The following is a 20066-nucleotide window of genomic DNA, read 5'->3' as shown; positions in this document are numbered from 1 at the left end:
GAATCTGAACGAGTTCAAAGAACTGCAGTGGTATTCTCCGAAAACCACAGGAAGCCAAAAAGATAGAGACGAATCAGGAGCGATCTCCACATTGCCTCCCATAGGCAGACAGTAGTGTATTAATTACCATTCTCACTAGATTAAATAATAAAAGTGTGACGAGAGTGGCTGGATTGTGCTAAACAAGATTTCCTCAAGATTTTGCATTTCAGTCCGGATTCTTTCTGGGTTGTTCGAGAGCCCAGAGTACGTTCCTGTATGCCCCGTAACAATTCACTGGCGGTTTCGCAGAGTCATGCGCACTGCTGTATAAGATAGAGGTTTATGTTTGACGTTTAGTAGCTGTAATGAACCTAGCGTGCCCTTCAGGTCGGGGACACTGGCCTCATCGCTTTGAACTATGACCTGGGCTTTGTGTGCTTTGTCTAACAAGTTACTCTAAAACGAAGTGTGCTGTCAAGCAAACGGCTTTGTTTTGTGAGATCCAATTTTCAGCTCCGCAGAGTCATGAGTGCGTTTGTTCGCAGGTACCACACAGGGCAGGTTAGCTGTTAGATGACACGTTGGTACTGCCAGCGTGAAGGAGGCCACCTAAGTCACGTTGTTATGCGCGGGATAAAGCAGAATAATGGCGTGTGCTCATAGAGGCCATGTGTTCTTTGTCATTCTTTTAACAACCGGTGTAGAACCGCTTTCCTATTCCCATATTCACTTCGGTACTGGCTCCAGTGTGACAGTAATGTCATTGTTCATATCATTTCAGAAGCACTATTTTTTCCTGTTGAATCGCCTCTGTGTTTAACACGCGCTGCTCTTCGGGAGCCTTTCACTCGGCTTGAATTCTCAGTCGCTGGTACTACGCGCGAAAAAGTAACGTTCGCGTTTAGAGCGATCATGTTGTACCGTCCGTTCCACTCGAAGTCAGCTCCCTGAGAGGCGGTTTTAATCAAAAAGATGGGCTGAAACACACGTACAGTACGTCGTACATTGTTGTCTGTGAGAAAAGGTGAAACACTTCTTGTTTCGGAACTGCCCTTTTTGGACGTCGAAACGAACTTGAATCCAGCACTCGCATAATACTCCGGATTGTCTGTTTTCTTGTGAATCATCCAACTTACTACAGCGCGTGTGCAGATGTATCCATTATCCATGCACGTGGAGCCATTGTAATCCATGCCCGTGTACATCATCAAACTTCCTACGCTGTCGGAGTTACGAAAAGACAGCTGGCCTTGTCACGAAGGCGATTTGTTCCGAGAGTCTCGCCTTAGCCTCGATGTGTATAAGTGTACGGTGTATTAGCGTTTAGGTGACAAAGAAACGAGTGTCAGTGCATGCTGCCCAAAACTTGACATCTCTTACGAGCAAGAAAAGAATTGACACACATCGGTGTCTTGTTTCATACATTCGGGCAAAAGTATTACCCCAAACGTACCAACCCCGAGCAGGAATCTTCTCATCATGTCTTGTCTTGTGCTGCTAACTTACCCGAGCCTACCTGAGTAACTAACCTGAGCTTACCCGAATTACTCGGGTAAGCTCGGGTAAGTTCAGAGGAGCGTCGTGCAAGCTGCAGCCAATGTGATGAAGCGTATCACAACCTGCCTTGGTAGGTGGCAGTTGAATTAATGATTGGTCGCGAGAGGTTACTCTGGAAGAGCAACACGGGTCGCACAATGCCTACCGGTGCATGGATGTCATAGAAACAGCCACCTGCGAGTGCCGTGGCGCATCACTTAAACGCTGCGCCACTGCGCTGGTAGAGGTGTAGGGGTATGAGGACTCGCCTAGACCTATACTCCGTTTCATACATCATGTGCAACGCGGTGAAGGCTACGGAAGTAGTCCGCAGAAAAAAATAGAGAGGTGTATCCCTCCGCGCTGTTTTGTGGCCGTGCGGTCTAACGCGTCGCTCCATCTTCCTCCCTTCCCGTTACGGCGAGGTTTAGGTGTCCACCGAGATATGACAGATATATTTCCTTTCCTCAAAAACCAATTTACCGACGAGCAAGGCGTATTTGTCCGCGTTTCAGATTGGTCCAAATTGTCGTCACGCCGCTGAGCTGGACGCCATTTTCTCAAAAGTAAAAGGGAGGCGGACAGAAAGAGTAAACACGGCGGCCAGCGGGGACAGCGAAAACGTGAAATTGAAAAAGACGACACACGCAAAATACAAAATCACAGATCTCGACCGATTCGCTCGCAATATCATCGTTTTTTGTCACGCTGATGACAAATGTATTACCCACGAAGCCTGTCGGCAATGAATTTGTTATTTTTCGCTCACCACAAGCAACGCACTATTTTCTGTCACGGATGCAGGCTGCGCAAAAAAGAGCGCTAGCTTTGACAGCGTTGCACCTGATGTATGAAACGGAGTATATGATTGACCAATTCTGAACTTATGGGCATTACCCCACTACAGCTGTCACGTCATACCCTAAGGCAGAGCTTGTGTCCCCTCCAATTGAAGAATGAACACCTGCTTCGCACGTCGACTCGGTTTAACTACCTTTAAATCCTGCCACTTTTTTTTCCTTTCTTTTTAAAAGAGAATTTTCGGGGATATCTTCTCGCATGTCACCACAGCCCTTCAATGAGCAATGAAGGACTGTGGTGGGACTCTTTGTGAGGGTTCAGGCCAGCTGAGTCTGTGGTCATATGACAGGGCCATAACTGTGCCCTTTTCGAAGGCTTCCCGTAACACTTGTTCCCCACCTCGCCCCAGCTCCCAGGAAACAAGATGGACGCTCACAACCTGGCCACCATGCTGGGACCGAACATTCTGCGCTTCAGCAAGACCTCCGAGAAGGACAAGTTCATTGTGGAGAACCTGGAGAGGGCGGAGGAGCGCTGCGACGTCATCTTGGTCGTGCGGCAGCTGATCGAAAACTACGAGGAGCTATTCAAGGTGAGCGCCGAGTCTGTCGGGGCCTTGGCGTAAGAGCGTGCCCTTTTACAAGCGCGAACCTCCGTGCGAGCTGTCCTTTCTCTTTGTCTGCATGTCGTCTGGCGTAGGTCTCAGCCGAGGACTTGGACAGTCTTTACAAAAGGCTTCTCGTCGAGAGCCCTGAGGACCTCGAAATTCTCCTCAGGAGGCGCTACTACAGCGCGCCTGGGTAACTGTCTCTCTCTCTCTGCTCTCCTTTTCTGTGTCCATGGTCAGTGCTATCAATTCATTTCGTCATCCATGGCACTGCTTTGGCGGAGCCAAGCGTCATTTTCCAGCCATATAGCGATTAAAGAACGCCATTGTGGAGGTCCCAATTCGCGTGCACACGTGAGTGCAGGCATGCATTCAGGAGCTCGGTACGCATGTTTCTATACAAATACTATCCGATGATTCTTTAGATGTCTATCCGATCACACATAGTTCTGAGCCACAGACGAAAGGTAGGACAGGAACCACACCACAAAGTAGTGTGACGAATCAGTAAGGGCGAATTGCTGCCACTGCGACCGTCTGGAAACGCCTTAGAAAAGACTGAAGCAGCTGCAGTACTGCATTACTCTGCAAAGGTAAAACCATGTCATGCTAATACAGCAATTCCCGAGGGACTATTGAAGGCTGGTTACACTAGGTAGAGACTGCAAGGTGGGTGCAAGGCAAACCTCTTGCGTTTTGCCTTGCTTTGCATTCAGCATCGCTTGCTCATTGCATGAGACATTCATCCTTCGTAGTAAGATCTCAAATAGTTCCTAACACGCTTCCAAATCTCACGTTCTGTTCACTGCATGCTCGCAGATCTCAAGACGACGATGGCAGTGACCAAGTCTTCGACGGCGCGAACGCAGAGGACGAAGACGATCCCGAAGAAGAGCTTCGGACAGTGGTAATGCGTCCCATGACGACGACACATCGAGGCCGGGAGCGCCGCATGACCACTCAGCAGCAAGACGAGTCGGTGCCATTCATCCTCATCACCCCCGAAGGGCGGGCGGAGCGGCGGCCCTCCGCGTCGCCCATGGGCACGGAAGGCGGCGACGACGACGTCGAAGTGTCCTTCACCCTGAAGATGCCCTCGGCTCCCGACGTGCCTAGATACCTGGGCGACGCCGCGGCCGAGTCCGCTGCGGCGGAGAGGTCTTCGGCCAGGCCCCTGCGGAAGCCGACGAGCGACGCTTCTCCGCCTCCGTCTTCGGCCGTACAGTCCTCGGCGGCTGCAACGGCGCAGCAAGAGGAAGTTACCATCACCATCGAGGCGCCGGCCCGCAAGTCCAAAGGCTCTTCTCGGCGGTTTCTGACCAGCAAGGAGAAGGAAGACAAGGCGTTCAAGATCAACAAGAGCAAGTCAGCGTCGTCCATACTGAGCTTCTTCAGCGGTTCGTCGGACTCGAGACGCGACTCGGGCGACTCGCAGGCGGCGCCAGTTGCTCCTTCGCGCGCCATTCCTCGAAGGGACAGTCGCGAGGTGCGCTTCCAGACCGAGAAGTGGCGGCGATGCGAGATTATCTCGTCCGAGCACACGGACAAGAAGCACAAGTGACGACGTCTGTCTTTTTGCCCCTCTCCGTCCGTGTCCTTGGGGCTGACTCGACCGAGTGGAGTTTTTAAACGACTTTCCGTGAGCTGGGAAGGACAGAGGGCTGGTTGTGGCGCTGCTCTTCGGCGTGGTCACGCTCGCTTGCAAACGAGGTTGCATGTGCGTTGCAGGGGCTGTGGTTCTGGAGACGTGCGAAGCACGCGTCTTCTTACGAGTATAAGAGTGGGGACTGGAACCGATTACAAGCAGTATGCTGCGAGTTGCAGCGTGTGCAGCGTGTGTCACATTATGTCGGCCGGTCACCCGGAGGAGCAAATGAACGGGCCCCGACTGGCCCGTCTCATGTGGTCCTGTGTGTACAGTAAGAAAGGAATAATTACGGCAACTTCGGCCTGCACTTGGCTTGGTATGCTGCGCCTGCTTCATACAACGCAAAAACAATCAATCAAAAACTGCAGCCAGTGGCAGAGTTCATTGCTGCTGGAGACTGCTGGCCGAAAATTAAAAGAAAGCTGGCTAACGTTTTTACGTTGCTGAAGTATACCGTGCCATGTGTTCCACAGGATTGTGATGTGAGGTATATGTAAGTTGGCATCCAAAATCGTACTCTTGTTTCCTACGTGCACCACTTTGTCTTAGCTATAATCTTCACTCTATAAAACACCTGGAAAGTCTAGAAACTTAGTCAAACTAAAAACAAATGATATCACCTGCACGACCGGTTGCGTATTTCACAGCAACAAAACAGGTAAGCTGGAATGTCGGTGTAAGTAGATATTCAGCGTACCTTCCATACAGACACGTTTCCAGGGGGGGGGGGGGTACGGGGGCACGCCCCCCCCCCCCCCCCACTCTCCGTGATCGAGCTCATTCTTCCCAATCCTTTAATTCCCTTTAATTCTTGTTGGCTCCCTTTTTACGTGCCAGCCCATCCTTGTGGAGCGCCCAAGCGGAACGAAAAAAGGGACGGCGAAATCAAATTCAAGGACGCCATGGAAGGCGAACCGTGTAGAGCAAAAAGGCAAAAGCCCCTGCTGCCGTAGTTTCGCCGCATCAGTTCGTATGACCCTCCAATTTTCTCTCTCTCTGTGTGTGTGTGTGTTTTCGGGAAGGCAAGGCCTTCTTGCAGCACGCTCAAGGTACTCAAGGTAGAGGGTTGCACGTTGGGGGGGGGGGGGGGGGGGGGGTGAAGCTTGTAGGCAGGAGGTGAATTTTTTTACCTATGAGTGGCCGGAGGTGCACCAAGCTTTACTGCGTTAACGGTGTAGTCCTCTTATTGCAGCGAGAGCTACTGAACGCCCGATCTTCGATTTCGCATCGTCGTCGTCGTCGTAGTAGTAGTAGCAGTATGTAGTAGTATGCGTAACCGATGGGTGCGTTGCCGTGGCGACCACGCGGAGGTCAGTTGCCCTGAAGTGAGAAGGAGCGTGTGGCGCGAGTATAGGAAGACGCAACCGGAGGGGGGGGGGGGGGGGGGGGAGGTACCAAGGAAACAGTGCGTATGGTGGTTGCCGTGGAAGGAAGCATGACGACGACGCGAGAGCGGAGGAATTGCCAACCGGAGGAGAGCTGTCGTGGGAGGAGGATGGTATGGAGAGAGCAGAGGAAAGCATAAGCAGAGGGTGTTTATCATGGCATGGAAAGGCATGGAACGGTGATCAGCTGTCACTGGTCGAACGGGCCCAAGCTGCCGCAGCCACCGCAGGAGTCGTGGACTAGGGACTCCACCCATGGCACTCCACCCAGGGACTCCTAAGACGCTACGAGCAATGCATAAACGTTTTGTCTCTCTCTCACCCGCAGGGTAAGTACCCTTGAAGAAAGAGGGTTACCGCAGAAGGACGAAGGTACGGCGAGAGCGCAGCAATACGTAACCCGAAGGTGTTACCACGGGAGACATCCCGATGGGGGTTACAGAGAACCATGGGTCAAATACAGTAATTCTTTCGCGCCACACAGCTCGAGATACCCGTTCAACCACCCTCGAAGTTGTTGACGAGAAGCATACCAGATGAAATGAGAAAACTTTCTCTGCACACTCGAATGAACGTATTTTAGAATAAAAGAATTTCATTACGGAACTTTAGAATTTCGAGCGAATACCCCAGAAGACCTTGCCAAATTTATTTTTGCTTCGTTTCTTTTATTACGACAGCAGTAGTACGGCCGTTCCGCACAATGCCACGTCGGCGTGTTAAAAGCTTCACCTACACCATCAGGCACGTATCCAAAAGGGGGGAGGAGGGGTGTGGACAGAAGGATTGGTTTTACAATCGAGCTCATCCCCCTTCTCTCCGGCCCCTCAAATTCTTAGCAGTGCTCTTGTTAGCTTGCCACGCATCTACCCTCCCTCCATACAGGACCACCTCAACCTCCCGAACTCCCCCCTCCCCCCCCCCCCCAAAAAAAAAAAAAAACCCTGGAAAGGTGTCTGCTTCCGTACCTACGGAAGAGGCAACCCTACTCCTATTAACTTTAAGAGGAGGCGACCAGCTGGTTATCGATTCTTCGATAAGCTTAAGAGTGAGTGAAATAGGCCTCTTTACCTCAAGAAAATTGCGCCTAAAGGTCCCTAAATGGGTTTCTTCTCTAGTCGCTACTTACCGACAAACCAACCAAGGAAACTATCTACGGACTTTAATTGCGGGAACAGGAGAAGAGAGGAAAGAGGAGCGAGATTTGCTCATGTGGTTAATAAGTGGTCAGTTCTGATTCTGCTTCCTTGTCATCGTGCGCCAGTATGCATATTCACGGCATCTGGGAGAGAGCGAAAACTTGACTGCGCGACGAACATCCTAGCCGCGCAATGAACTACAAAATAGAAAAAATTTGCCCTTGCCCCGGGTAAAGAATTTACAACGATAACCCCTGCATAGGTATCATTAAAATCCTGCTCTGCAGCTTTTATCGTAACTGATGACGCAGGACCAACTCCACTCCAAATACTAAGGATAACAATCGAGGGCTGCCGTAGGAGACTAACAGACAGCCTGTAATCCTACCGGCAGCAAACATGGGACACATGAGAACACTGTGTGCCACAAGCGAACACAAAACACTGGATCACAAGAGAACAGAGTGGCTGTCTTGGTGTCCGGATGCCAAATACCAATAATGTGGGTTCAAACTTTTTCCTGAAACAATGAGCAGTAAAACTCCTACCCTTCTAGTCCTTAGTCATGGAGAAGAAATGGCAGCTGTGGTTGCAGACTACGTCCGACTCCCACGTGAGCCATGCGGCGTCGTGACCACTGATGCCACGATCCCGAAGGCGCTGTACGCCTGCCGACAAGCCCTTTATGGCTCTGGCCCCGCAGAGGAACCCTTCGGTCACTGCAAACAGGGGACGACACCAACGCTGATAACCTCATAGAGTTCCTGAAGATTACCCTAGAGGGAAAAGTGGCGCCATTGTCTATGCAAGCTTCTTTAAAAACACTTCATCCTCCGCAGGAATGCTGGGAAGATGTGGCTTGTATGTGACTTGGCTGGTTTTGATTGTCCGCCAGAGGTTGCCGGGAGCATGAAGCTGGTCTCACAAGCCAGACCGGTGGGAGCACTTGCCATCGCAGGGCAGCGGCGCATCGCTTAAAGAGGCTCTCAAACACCTTCCGGAGATAGCACATCAACATTAGCCATCACTGAAACGTGTTGTAATGAACCCCTGAGCCAAATAATACGCTTGTACACGCAACAGAGAACCCACAATCACGCGCGAAAGTCGGCGAGCCCTTCCCGGCGACTTTCATGCTCGCACCCTGCTCCGTCGCTCGCAACTGCGTATACAAGTTGAGAGATGGCTATTGGTTAGGTTATTGCAGTCGTCAGGCAGCTACCATGGCCGCAGCCAATAAGCCACGTCACTCCGGCGGGTAAGGAAGCGCCGTCACCGGAGGAGCGCCGACCTTTCAGCGTGTAAAAGTGACTACGCTGAAATTCAAATTTTGACTACAGATAGCTTCTGCAAAGAGTATCAAGAACTCTTGCTGGGCAATATTTCTGAAGTGACATGCTTTAGCATCCCAGGCATACGCAACCTCATTAGAGGTCCTTTCAGAGCTCCTTCAACCGCGGCACTACTGCGCCAACCCCGCATATATGGAATTTTGCCTATTAATGCTATCGCGTCATGCCCTTAAGGCAGAGTTTGTGTCCTCTCCAGTTTTTACCTGCCGCCGGCCATGGTAGGTAGGTTGTTATGATGTCACAAGGTCACTTGACCAATGTAGGCGCAGCTTTTTCTGTAAGGCGCAGCTTTTCAATTTCTCAAGTTGGCGCAGTGCCACTGAGCTCACGTTAGAGCGAACTCGTTTAAACTTCATCGAACTCTCGAAACTCCGTCGAACCTGTGAACTCTGAACTGAATCACAATACCACCTTTGCAGGCTGATGTGTTCGAAACTGGTTTTGCCCCCGAAAGGGCGAAGCGGGGTTTGCGGAGCCTCTTCCAAGCGCACACCCCTGAAGAAGCCGGGCGCCGGGCCGGGGGTGGCTTGTACCCATTTTTATCGGTGGGTGTCCGGCGGTGGGTTTCGAACCAACCACCTCCCGCAGCCGAGGCGGACGACCAAGCCTCTAGGCCACTTGACCTGACACCATGTTTTCTTCTCTGGAGATTTTTCATAGATTTTTTCGCTTAATGTCAACGAGGCCGGCGACGGCGCCGTTTTTTTTTTTTGCGACACAAGAACCTTAACGCCCTCGCGTTAAAATCCGAGTAGCAAATCTTTTTTTACGAAAATGAAGGCTGTTTTGCCACAGGTCTCCTGACGTACTTCGTTTACAGAGGGGCACGACCTTGTCTTTTTCCTGAGTTTTTATGTCTCGCCCAAGTCTTCTCTTGTTAGTCATCATGTATTCTGTAAACGAATGCCAACTAACGAAAACAATCACGTCAACTGCGAGAGCGCTGTTCTGAGCTTCCTCTGCGCAATTTCCATGCTGCGGAAACATTTGAGCGCAGCGTGCACCGAAGGCATTTTGAATGCTTTGAAAAAGTTATATCTTTTTACCCTACACTTCAGTGTTTCAGGGTGGTTCACTCTCAGGGCTTCGAATGCTCACAACGTCTCTGTCTGAGGGTGTAGTATCGCACCGGGTGAATGGTTCGTGGATGAATTCATAGCAGCTGGTGGGCGGCTAGCCTCAAAACAAGCTGAGGATGCTAGGTTCAGGCGCCTGCAGCTCAACGGATAACTGGTTTCCTCTAGTCCTCGATCGGGTGGTGGTGGTGGTGTGACACTTTTATTAGAACATCCTTTCTATTAGGCGTTCAGTACGTCCTGGGCCAGCCGCCGCGGTGGCTCAGTGGCTATGGTGCTCGGCTGCTGTCCCGAAAGACGCGGGTTCGATCCCGGCTGCAGCGGTTGAATTTCTTTGGAGAAATTCGAGGCCCGTGTACTGTGCGATGTCAGTGCACATTAAAGAACCCCAGGTGGTCGAAATTTCCGGAGCCCTCCACTACGGCGTCTCTCATAGCCTTAGTCGCTTTGGGACGTTAAACCCCATAAACCAAACCGTCCTGGGCCAAGGCGACGAAGGCACGTTATAGCCTCAGATCAAGGGAGGCGAGCCAGATGGGCCACGGTGGGGGTGGGGGGAAAGGATAGGCGGGGGACTGGAAGGCTGCGTGGCATTGTGTAAGGCAGTGTTCTATGTCTGCATATGTGTGTGGACAAGGTGTGTAAGTGTACCCGTATAGATAAAGTTTGGCTGGTGTATGTAGGAGATTAAACTGCATTCGGCGAAGAATGCGAGCTTCACGGATCGATAAGGATGGGTGTGGTGGTGGTAAATCTGCTAAGTGCAATTTTTGATGCGCGTAGTATTCGTCGACAGTGCGTTTGTAAACCCTGACCACCTGCTCCGTCGGTGGGCTCGTCCATGGGATCCCCGGCGCCCGGCGTAGTTTCGCAGGCAAGCTGGTGAGCCAGCTCATTGCCGGGGATGCCCATGTGACCAGGGATCCACCGAAGGGTCACCGGTGTGGGCTGAATGCTAAGAGGGCGGCATCTAAGGCCGATCGGGTAGGCAAAGGGAGGGCTCTTTCATGGAAGGCACGCAGAGCTGCCTGCGAGTCTGTATAGACAACGTATTGGGGGGCGGGGGGTAGGGTGGCAAAGTGTGTGATGGCATCGGCGATCCCGTGTATTTTTAAGTGACAGAGATGCGCGACGTCCAGTCCAGCAGCCGTCGCGTTCGCTCTCGTTACCCAATCCAAGACCCAGATCCTCACCTTCTCCGTTTATGGCGTCGCCGTAAACGTCTTCAACGCTTCTTTCGCTCCCAACCACACAATGCCCAACTTTCCTCCCGGATCACAGCTCTCCGGGCCGAGATCGTCGCCCACTGCGCCTCCCTCGAGCACTCTCGTTGGAGTGCTCTTTGTGATGGCCTTGATTCTTCTTTGCACTCGCGATCCGCATGGTCTCTCTTTAAATCCCTCCTTGGCACTAAACCTGCCCTTGCTCCCACTCTAGCTAAAGTCCTCACTCAGGGGACTCCCTCCGAAGTTTTTGATCAACTCGCCTCTCTCTACCTCCCGCCCCCTCTGGCACCCTCCTACCCGGTGTACTCAGGTGGACCTAACCCCGATCTGGACCAATGCTTCACTCTCCGGGAGCTCGAATCTGCTCTGGCTGCTAATGCTACACGCTCGGCTCCCGGTGAGGATGCCATTACATACACCACACTTCGTAACCTTCCTGACTGCGCCAAAGAATTCCTCCTCCAAACCTACAATGAGGCCTGGCAGAGCGGCTGCTTGCCGAGCTCCTGGACATCCTCCCTTATTTCTATGATTCCAAAGGCGGGCAAACCTCCCTCTCTCTCTAACCTCCGCCCAATCTCCCTGACGTCGTGCGTTGGTAAGACCCTTGAGCGAATGGCTCTGACTCGCCTCTCTGATTTTCTTGAGGCACGGGAGTTCTTCCCCCATTCTCTCATTGGCTTCCGACGCCGCGTCTGTGCACAGGACATGTTTCTGATTCTCCAGCAAACGTTTCTGTCCCCTACACCCACTCAAATTTACGCACTTGTGACCGTCGATGTTCGCAAGGCCTTTGACGGTGTTTGCCACGATCACATCCTTTCTCAACTTGCCTCTTTGGATTGTGGCTCCCGCATGTACTCCTATATCCGCTCATTCCTCTCTCACCGTGTGGCTCGCTTTCGAGTAGATACCCACTTGTCTAACCCATACCACCTCACCCGTGGCACTCCTCAAGGTGCTGTTCTCTCCCCTACCCTTTTCAATCTCGCTATGGCCCCTCTCGCCTCCCAGCTAGCTGAAATTCCTGACCTGCATCATATATTTTACGCCGATGACATCACACTCTGGTGTTCATCTGGCTCTCCCGGTCACGTACAGGACACCCTGCAACGTGGCCTAGATCTCATCGACTCCTTTCTCACCACCGCTGGCCTCTCTCCTGCTCCTGAGAAATCCGAGCTTCTCCTTCTCAACCATTCCTCCTACCAGCGCTCACACAACCACTTCGTCTCTCTCCACCTTTCTGGCTCTCCCATTCCTGTCGTCACACAGTGCAAAGTTCTTGGCTTCCCTTTGCATGCGGCTAAGAATGTGCAAGCCCTCCACCGCGCTGTCACCACCTGCCACTCTGTAACTCACCTCCTGCGGCGCGTGGTCACTCGACGCTCAGGTCTCCACGAGGCTCACGCGTGCCGAGTTGCCCACGCGCTGGCCCTCAACAAGGTCTTGTACTTTGCACCCTACGCTTCCTTCACTCAAACTCAACTTAACGCTCTCGAGACTGCCCTTGTGGGCCTCTACAAGGCAGCTCTCAACCTCCCTATCACTACCTCTACCACTAAGCTCTTTGCCACAGGCCTCTTCCATCCTCTTCGTTCTCTTCTCAGTCTCCATCGTGACTCGCAGCTTGCCCGGCTTTCCTTTACCCGTCAGGGTCAGTGGTTATTGACTCAAGCGGGTATCTCGCCCATTCCAATCTCCCCGTTTACCTCTCCTATTCCCACCCCCGCTCCCAATCTTCGTATCCTTCCCCTCCCGACCAACATGTCCCCCGTCCTGCACGCCGGACGTCGTCATGCGGCCGCACAGCACCATTCCCCTCTCTTTGATACCCAGGGTGTAGCTTACACGGATGCCTCTTTCGTGGCTCCTCGAGGTTCCTGCGGCTACGCCCTGTACCATCCACACCTCCCTGCTCCTGAAACCCACACCAGCGGGCCGTATCTACACCCTCCAGACGCATTGTCCCTCGAGGTTCTCGCCATTGCGCATGCCCTCCAGTCATTTGCCCTCCTTCCCTCTCTCCAAGAGTACACAGTCTATTCAGACTCACAAGCCGCTATACACAACATACAGAAACGCACCCTGACCCCTTCTCTCCAACAGGATGTCGAACGAGCGGTCTCCGCACTGCAGCCTTCCATCGTTTTCCTCCGCTGGGTCCCTGGGCATTCAGGGATTGACGGCAATGAGCTGGCCCATCAGCTCGCCCGCGACACACTTTTCCGGGCACCGTTGATCCCCTGGCCCAAGCCCTCGGAGGACGGTGGGAGACTCACCCTTCGCCGCACCATAAAAGAGGTCTACCTTGAGCTCCGCCTCGACAAACGCCTTTACCCTCCCCCTCATCCATCACTCACGGTGCCGGAGTCTCGCCTTCTTCGGCACATTCAGATGAATGCAGTTATCACCCCGTCCCGCCTCTTCCTCTATCGCTATCGATCGGACCCTTCCTGTCCCAACTGCCCCTGTATCTATGCGGACCTGGCCCATTGCCTCTTCTATTGCCCGGCTGCTCAGCAGTCGGGTTCCTTCCCCCACCCTCTCTATCCATCACCACCTGGCTCGACTGGCTTGGCGCTGAAGGGGAAGAACAGCGGCTTCTGGTCGCCCAGGCGGTCGAAATGCTCGGCCTATAAATTTTGGTCGAATAAAAGTCTTTTACTACTACTACTACTACTACTACTACTACTACTACTACTACTACTAAGTGACAGCGTGGAGGGTGCACGGGGAGGTGTATGGACCGGTTGTGTGAGTGCTGGTTGTAGAGAGGAAAGCGTGTAGGAAGAAGGCTGCTGCTGTGGAGCCCGCGGTTTCCGTGAGATAGGCGTCTGTGTAGGCGACCGCCGCAGCGTCCAAAAGTGGCTTGTGGTTGTATGCGTATGCGTGGCGGCCTGCGTGTGTGTGTGTGCGGACATGTTGCGAGGAATGGGTGCGAGGCGGAGGTTAGGGGGGTAGATCGGAGACTGTGGTGGGTCTGGGAAAGAGATGGGTGCGTAGGGAGTCTGGGATAGTATCCACCGCCCAGCTGGTGTACTGGACAGGCGGATGATTTGTCTCTCCCGGTGCAGGTTAAGGAGGGCTTGAAGAGGTTGCAAAAGGCCTGTTCTGTACAGGGTGTCTGTAGAAGCCTGAGGAGGGAGTCCTAGTGTTGCTTTATAGAGTGTATTGAGGGCCCGGGTTAGTTTGTCTTGTTATGTACTTGTAAGTGGGCAGTAAGGTATGTAGTACAGGCATTTGTTCAGAGCCAGCGCTTGAGCAAGGCGGCTATCGTGTGTCTCGGAGAGGTCGGCATGTTTTAAAGCTACGCGGCACAGTAAGTGTGTTACTGGGTGGCATGTGCGTATGGACTGACTGATCGCAGAGGTGAAAGTGTTGGAGTTGAGTGGCATACCCAGGATGCGGCAAGACTCGACGCGGGGGATGCGCTGTCCGGCAAGGGTGAGGGGGATGGAGGGGTTCATCGTCCGTTGATATTTACTGCGTGTTATGAGTAGAAGTTTTGATTTCTCCGGAGCGGGTTGCAGGCCGGCTTGGGAGAGGTGTGAGGAAATGGTGCTAAGTGCATGTTGTATTGTGGTTTGGACCTCTCCCGGTGAGCCAGTGGTGACCCACAAGGTGAGATCGTCTGCATAGAAGACGAAATGAAGGTCGGGAATATCGGCTAAGGCCTGGGCGAGCGGGACTATGCCTAGGTTAAAGAGAATGGGAGAGAGAACGGCACCTTGTGGAGTGCCACGAGTGAGTGAGATGTGGTGAGAGTTTGTCGAGGTAGCGGATACTGGCAGAGCGGTGGGGGAGGAAAGCTCTTATGTAATTGTGCATGCTGTGTCCGCACTGCGCGTCAGCTATTATGGTGAGGATGTGGTCGTGTGATATGTATTCGAAAGCCTTACGTATGTCAACGGTTACTAAGGATTTGACCTGCGCAGCGTCTGAGCCATTCGAGTTAAAGAAGGTGTGTTGAAGGACAAGGAAAACGTCTTGGGTGCATAGTGCTCGGCGAAATCCAATGAGGGTGTGGGGGAGATAGTCGGTGGCCTGAAGATGGGAAGTGAGGCGTGCAAGCACCATGTGCTCCATGAGCTTGCCCGCGCAGGAGGTGAGGGAAATAGGATGGAGGTTATTGATGCTGGAGGGTTTATTGGGTTTCGCTATGAATGAGACCAGGGACGATGTCCAGTCCACTGGCAGGGTGCCAGAGGTCCAGGCATCGTTGATGACATTAAGAAGAAATGTGTTGGCTTCGGGGGGAAGGTTCTTGAGAGTTGTGTATGTCGTTTTGTCTGCACCGGGGGCAGAGTGTGTGTTACAACGCGCGAGTGCTGTGTCAAGTTCTGTGTGCGTGAAAGGAACGTCTAGTGCGGGAAGGGCTGGGCCATGATATGGTAAGTTTAAAGAGGATTGTGAGGGTGGGGAATAAAGTTGTTGGAGGTCAGTGAAAACTTCTGTTGGAGTATGGGAGGCGAAGAGGCGTTCAAGAGTGGGTGTGGGGTGAGGTTGAGGTCCGAGAAGGGAGCGGAGAAGGTACCAGGATGATTTTTGATGTAAAGTTTCGTCTAAGCGGTCGCATGTTCGTGTCCAGTGTTCGGTGTCAAGTGTCTTGCAGTGGGAGATAATGTCGCTGCGGAGTGCTTGTATTCTGTCACAGAGCTGTGTGTTGTGTGGTTGTGTAGTTAATGTGCGTTGGAGACGGTTTCTCCGCTTCCACAGTCGTAGAATGTGAGGATCAGGGTTGTCACGGGGAGTAGGATTGGAAATTTCACGTGTTTCCCGTGACTGGGTGTTTCCGAGATCATCGACCCATGAAGCGTAGTTGGAGTGGTTAGATGCGGGTGGGGGTAAGAACCGGTGAAAGTCTGGCCACGAAGTGTGCCGCACCTTCGCCCTGCGTCGGGGGTGTTTTGTGGGTATGTTGATGACAAGGATGGAATGGTCGCTAAGTAGGTATGTGTCAGTATTGTGCCAAGTAACGTGTGGAATGCATAGAGCGAAGGTCAGGTCGGGTGTGGTGTCTCTGTGATAGGAGGAACCGTGTCTAGTGGGGCGTAAAAAGTCATTCAGCAAAGAGTAGCGTCTAGAGTATATATGATCGTGGAGTAAACGCCCTGCTTTGTGTGTGGTTCTGTAGCCCCACTGTGTATGTGGTGCGTTGAAGTCGCCAGCCACAAGCAACGGGGAAGTGATGGTTTGGAGGAAGTCGAAAAGGTGGGGTAGGAGGGAATGCTGTTTGGGGGGGGGGGGGGGGTGTAGAAGTTAACAAGAATGGTGGGAGGGGATGTAGGTGCGAGGAAGAGCTCGACGACAACTAGATGTTGTGTGAGTATATCAGGAAGTTGGAGGACTGAGAATTTGAGGTCTCTTCGGATATATGTTGAGACCAGTGGTGTTCGATCCGTAAAACTCGCATGAATCGCTCTGTATCCCGGGAGGGTGCGTTCGCCTCTGGTTTCGTGGAGTAGAAGACCAGAGGGGGGAGGGGGGGTGGAAGGATGAGATGCTTGCAAAGGGGCGTACGTGCCGTGCGGATGCATCGGCAGTTCCATTAGAGAAAGCTATGGAATGGGGGCGTGTCGTAGTCTGATATGTCCTCGGTGTGGGGGCTGTGGGGACGGCCAAAGGGCTTTTTCTTTTTGAGGAGTGGGGAGTCAGATGGGGAGGAGAGGGCTGTAAGTGTATGCTGAATGGGTTCTATGAATTCCGCCTGCTTGTCGGCGGCGTTGGAGAGTGTAATGACTAGAGCTGTGAGCCGAGTTATCTGCAGTGTTTGTGACTGTATTTTTTGTTCCAGGGCCTCTTGGCGTTGTGGTATGGTGTCAAAGAGGGAGGCGAGGTGGTTCATGCGTGTCTCAAGGGCCTGCATGTAAAGTTGAAGCTGGGCTAAGGTATCGGGTTTATCGGGTTGTAGTGGGGGGGGGGGGTGACGGAGCGTGCTGGTGCGGGTTGGGGAGTTGAGGGAGTGGGAAGTGGCCCACCTGGATGCTGTCGCGAGGCTGGTGGTTCTTGGCTCAGGACGCTGGCGGCATCCGTACTGGAGGCTGGGATCCGGGTGGAGGTAGGTTCTTGAAGTCGGCTTGGTGCAGCAGAGTTGGGCGTCAGGGAGCATTGTGTTGGTGGCCGTGGAGGTCCTTGCAGGACATCTGCATAGGTCTTGGTAGTGGCAGTGTGAAAGGTGAAGGGAAGATGCTTGCCAGGGGAGTATTTTGGAGTGGTTGCGGGGGTTTCAGGGCTATTGCCCGGCAGATGGCTTGGTGGTGGGTCAGGGGCTTGGCCTTTGTAGAGGGCTGTGCTCGGGCTTGATCCTGCTGCTTGAGGACCGGGCAGGTGTCGGCGAAGGTAACGTGGTCCTTTTGACAGTGCAAGCACCAGGGCGCACAGGGATGGGCAGCGTTCGGGTGGACAAGGGTGGTCGTACAGGTAGGGCAGAGGGCTTGGGTAGAAGGGCACTGGAACTGTCTGTGCCCATACTGAAGGCAGCGAAGGCAGCAGAATGCCCGTGGACGATGTGGGTAGCAGCGGTACGCTATTTGTTCGAAGTTGATAGTTCGTGGGACGGTGCGGCCCTCAAACTTATCCAGGACGGTGTTTGTGGATCCCATAATTCGTACATCGATGATGGTGTGGGTCCGGGAAGAGATGCCAGCCATGAGTTGGGAGGGAGTGAGGCCGCTGCGATCGATCCGGAATATTCCGCGGGCTGAGTTTGCGGGGGTGAGTTCGTACGGGGTTAGATGGTGAGTAGTGGAGCTAGGAAGCGATGGGACGCCGGTTTCCGATGAGCCGCCGGGGCCCGATGAGCCGCCGAAGACCGCTGAGACGCTGGAGACATGAAACGCCGAGAAGGCGTTTCGCAGTGTCGTTTGAGTTAGTCCGAATAATTAGAAGCCTTTGGTCCAAACGGGTGTGGACAGTAATTTAGGCGCGTGCGTGGTCAGCGAGGTGTGCGGCAGTCGTGATAAGGTGGAAGATATGTCTCACCGGTGCAGCTATGAGTGAGGCAGGAAGGTGAAAGCCAATCGAGATGAGCGTGTGTCGATGAAGGGGTGGCTCGTGAATCTTGCGGGTTCTACGGCCGTGCATAACCGTGGTGAATGGGGTAGGGTCATCAACGTCTTGAAGTGGAGACATGTTGGGCAGCAATGCGGGAGTAGGCAAGGCTTGTGGTGAGGCTGGAAAGTTGACCGGCGCAACGCCGTCTTCTGCGACTTACATCGCCTGCATAGGTTGTGGCGTGGCGGACGCGGCGTCGGTGGTAGGCTTACCGTGGTGTCTCCCGCTTTATACTTTCAAAAGAGCGCTCCGTGTTGAAAAAAGGTCTGATTCCGTAAATATTAGTGTTGGGTGAAAGCTGTAAACTTGCCGGGAACAATGTTGAAGATATTTTGGGGTGATGGGCAAAAATTCCAGCCAGTTGGGGCAGATGAGAGGGAGCTCGATGTGAGGACGTCTGCATCCGCTAGGCGCCGTAGAGAGTCCCTTGATCGGGAGATGCCGCCGTTAGGCGAACTGGTTGCTATACCACATGCCGCTTCCGGTAGGGCTTGGTGATGATTTTCAGCAACTTCACAGTGTTAGGGAACCACAATATCCTGTTCATTGACGCCCCAATGGTCCACTGCTGGCACACGAGATTCATCAGGGTCATTGCAATAGGTCCCTACAGCCACCCATCATACCCCTCTATCTTCTCCTTTACCCTTGAACAGTGCTCACTTCCACCCATCATACTCCTTCTCCTTTGACCTTGCATAGTGTCCACTGCCATCCATCATACACCCTTTGTTCTCCTTTGTTCTTGCACAGTTGTTGTTGTTGTCCTCTAGATAATGGCGCGTACCCACTGCGGGGGATCGGCCAAGACACAGGCGGCAACTGATAGGTGCCCTCTTCCACCCATCATGCCCCTCTTTCTTCTCCTTTGCCCTTGCACAGTGCCCACGGCCATCCACAACGTCGACAGCGCAGACGCCGGATTCTCTGGGTAACAAAACGTTTAACGCTATTGCGTAAAAAGAAATACAGATGCAAGAATAGCAGAAAGGAGAAGACCGAAACAAATGAATAAAAGGGGAACAACGAAAAATTATGTCCCTCTTCATACCCCTCTTTCTTCTTTGCCCTTTGCATTGTGCCCACTGCCATCCATCATGCCACTATTTTTTTCTCCTTTCACAAATATCATCCCACCCAGTGCCGGGACACCTGTCCCTTTTGCGGAGGTCGACCAACCCTTTATCACAGAATTTCGGGATGCCAACAGACAATGGCGGTCCCTTACATATCTAATGCCACAACGGAGCAGTGGGAGGCGGCGCTGTCTAGCGATCATCTCGAAGATCAACGTAGACTAATTAACCTGGCCTATATCGCCTCATCAGCCGGAGGGACCCTGTACTAGTGGCCCTACCCACCGAGCTCGTTAAGACGTCTATTGAGCAGTAATGCATTTATTCTCCTTTGCCCCTGCACAGTGTCTGCTGCCACCCACCATACCCCTTTTTCTTCTCTCCCCTTGCCTAGCTCAAATCGGCAGACAAGAGAACCCATTCAGCGCAACGTTCCTGCCTTTCTCTGCAAATAGGCTTCTGTCCCTCTTGCTTGGTTCGTTTGAAGCACTGCAGCTTGCGAAGAAGAAGAATTTCAGCATCGTTGTTTCATACTGCGCTATCGGGCTGTCGTCTTCCGAGTCGCGAAGGATCATCAGCACTTACGGCGCCTCCTCAGACGATTACCCACCCTTTAGTCTTCTCGTCGTCACGGCGCGCACGTAAGTCAGACCTTAGATGCTCGGCGCCTTTGCGGAACTAGCACAGATAGACGTCTCGACAGCCTCATCTTCTGCGGCCTGTTCTGGAGTCTTTCTAGCGTTGTTTTGTTGTTGTCCTCTAGTGGAGTGACACATACCCACAGTATGGGAGGAGCCAGGGTGCCTTGCACATTCAGACAGTAGTAACAGATTGACGATATTCAGGTAGCCGCCTTCTGCTAAAGCGCACTAGGTCACCATTTCGTCAAAGTTATCGTCGTATACGTGACGAAATTACGAAGGCCGCTGAATTTGGTGGTTTAGGCATTGCGTCACTGGGCGGTTGTCGTGTTGTCTATCGTTTGTAAAAAAAAAATATTGTAAATCGTTAATGAAACCACGAGCTGAAAACGACGATGTGACAAGTCATCTGTTCCATAAAAGGTATCGTATTGATGATGCAACTCAGGTTTAATGCGTTAAAGGGCCGACGATTTTCTGACTATGCTCTGGTTTGGTTTGGTTTATGGGGTTTAACGTCCCAAAGCGACTAAGGCTATGA

At 52.7% G+C, this 20066-nt stretch overlaps 1 protein-coding gene across 7 annotated transcripts in view; it reads left to right on the top strand.

Annotated features, from left to right (window-relative positions):
* Positions 1 to 4881, top strand: part of RhoGAP102A (Rho GTPase activating protein at 102A) — a 107824-nt gene extending 102943 nt beyond the window's left edge. For all 7 annotated transcript variants that reach the window (XM_089563459.1, XM_089563440.1, XM_089563456.1 and 4 more), the window contains exons 10-12: positions 2729 to 2911; positions 3019 to 3119; positions 3746 to 4881. In XM_089563459.1, the coding sequence (XP_089419585.1) occupies positions 2729 to 2911; positions 3019 to 3119; positions 3746 to 4487 (1026 nt within the window). In that variant the 3' untranslated portion in view covers positions 4488 to 4881. The remainder of the gene's footprint in view (positions 1 to 2728; positions 2912 to 3018; positions 3120 to 3745) is intronic.
* The last annotated feature ends 15185 nt before the right edge of the window (positions 4882 to 20066 follow it).

The sequence above is a fragment of the Amblyomma mixtum genome, chromosome 1 (genome assembly GCF_055824585.1).
Source record: "Amblyomma mixtum isolate Tamu chromosome 1, ASM5582458v1, whole genome shotgun sequence".
NCBI lineage: Eukaryota > Metazoa > Arthropoda > Arachnida > Ixodida > Ixodidae > Amblyomma > Amblyomma mixtum.
The sequence above is the reverse complement of the archived record's forward strand: the minus strand, read 5'-3'. Positions and strand labels throughout refer to the sequence as shown.